The 1,889-nt window shown below is 39.5% G+C and overlaps 1 protein-coding gene across 1 annotated transcript; it reads right to left on the bottom strand.

Annotated features, from left to right (window-relative positions):
• Positions 1-900: 900 nt before the first annotated feature.
• LOC142165853 (uncharacterized) lies at positions 901-1,358 on the bottom strand. The gene is made up of 2 exons (XM_075224232.1): positions 1,152-1,358; positions 901-1,062 (listed from the first exon to the last, which is right to left on the bottom strand). Exons 1-2 carry the CDS (start codon positions 1,356-1,358, stop codon positions 901-903), a joined length of 369 nt encoding a protein of 122 aa, XP_075080333.1.
• Between the last annotated feature and the right edge of the window lie 531 nt (positions 1,359-1,889).

The raw sequence follows: 1,889 nt of genomic DNA, 5'->3' as shown, positions 1-1,889 counted from the left end.
ATTTTGACACCCAATTGGTCTTGAGAAGGTCAATTAGGGCAAAGTCTTTCAAGCTACCGAGAGGTATAGAGTGAGTAGTGTCGTGAATTGTCTATATCGCGATCCCAAACATAATAACTTTGCTTTAGGCTTTAGAACCCGTCAAGTATTCACCTAGGGGAAAGTCACTTCCCTAGTGTCTCTTTAACCATTTAACCATTTAGAAAACCTTGCAACCATTCATACTTAGCTTAATTTCGCATATCATTAGCACAAAATTAGAAGTAACAAACAAATAAATATGATTGGAAGTGTAATCAAGAGCACTACGAACTGCTAGATTAGATAGAAATCCAACTCCAAACATTGTTTTAGCTCCCTGTGGATTCAATCCCGACCTTCTCGGGTAAAAGTTGCTTCGACCGCTCTCGCCACTCTGCGTGGTGTAGGGTGGGACCCGATCAACAATCGCAAAATTTGTGATAGTTTGCAAAGTTAGCTCTGTATTGTTAAGAGAAAAGTTCAGAGGACCTTCAATTTAGCAACTGATCAGCTTATTGAAAATGCGGTCCGCATGTAAAATCTATGATTGTGAGCAATTTTCTGTAGTCCGCATCTCCTCTTCTATTGCCGCACAAATAAAAGTGTGGTCTGCAGTTTCCCATACGGGGCACATCTTCAGCCATCATCTCAAGACTTAACACTATTAACTGCAGCACACATCAAATTTAGTTAAAAACAAGACACAACATCTAACTAAAAATGAAAAAGTAAAAGAACTTGGGTTGCCTCTTAAGAAGCGCCTTATTTAACATCATGGCAGAATGCAATGTCATAGCATCCTCAATTGAAGTAAAGCACAACCACCACGTGGATTTCACCAACTTTTCCTATGTAGTGCTTCACTCAGTGGCCATTGATTCAAAATATTTCATTGTTCTTGTTCTTCAAGTCCAATGCACCAAATGGTGTCACACCAACAATTTCAAACGGATCACTTCGCTTTGACTGGAGCTTCCCGGGAAACATTCTCAACCTTAAGTTGAACAACAACTCTAGATCACCGGCCTTGAACTCCTTATTCTAAATATACTTCATCTTTTATTTGTACAAGGACGAACTCTCATATGCATGGTATCGGAATACATCCAATTCATACAAATGGGTGTAACCTGTAAGTTAGCGGCCCCATTCCAATCAAGATTTAGTTTCTTCAAGGCCCACATTGCCTTGTACTCTAATTCCACCAGAAAATGAAAAGTGTATCCAAACACCAACGGGTAAGGAGACATTCTGATGGGTGTTTTGTAAGCCATTCTATATGCCCGTAGAGCATCATCAAGTTTCTTAGACCAATCCATCTGATTTGCATTCACCATCTTGGACAAAATACTCTTTATCTAATGGTTGGAAACTTCCACTTGACCACTTGGTTGTGGATGATAGGGAGTTATCACTTTGTGAGTGACACTATACTTTCCAAGCAAAGTGTCAAAAGCCTTGTGCCAAAAATGTGACCCTACATCACTTATGATTGCCTGCGGAGTCCGAAACCTTGTGAAAATTTTCCTATTAAAGAAAGCCACCACACTTCTAGCATCATCCATAATACAACGCTACAAAAATGTAGATGTTTCCACAAAAACTCATAAAAGGTCACATGAAGTCAATGCCCTAAAAATCAAAGATATCAATCTCCAAGATGGTTGTAAGGGACATCTCATGTTTCTTTGAAATTCCCTCGGCCCGTTGACATTTGTCACATCTTCTCACCAACTCATTTGCATCTTTATAAAGAGTAGGCTAATAGAAACCATAACTTAGGACTTTATCTGTCGTTCTTGCTCCACATCCAAGAATCTCACTCTGTTCCTCCTCCGTCACACATCTTTTAATTACTCTATCCGTGT

Source organism: Nicotiana tabacum, chromosome 11, assembly GCF_000715075.1.
Source record: "Nicotiana tabacum cultivar K326 chromosome 11, ASM71507v2, whole genome shotgun sequence".
Classification (NCBI taxonomy): domain Eukaryota; kingdom Viridiplantae; phylum Streptophyta; class Magnoliopsida; order Solanales; family Solanaceae; genus Nicotiana; species Nicotiana tabacum.
This window is presented reverse-complemented; position numbering and strand designations above follow the sequence as displayed.

Excerpts from the sequence above, each read along its gene's own strand:
- LOC142165853 (XM_075224232.1), bottom strand. The coding sequence starts at position 1,358 with ATGGTGAATGCAAATCAGATGGATTGGTCTAAGAAACTTGATGATGCT. Across the intron at positions 1,063-1,151 it reads ATGGGGCCGCTAACTTACAG|AATAAGGAGTTCAAGGCCGG; the intron begins GTTACACCCATT and ends AAGTATATTTAG.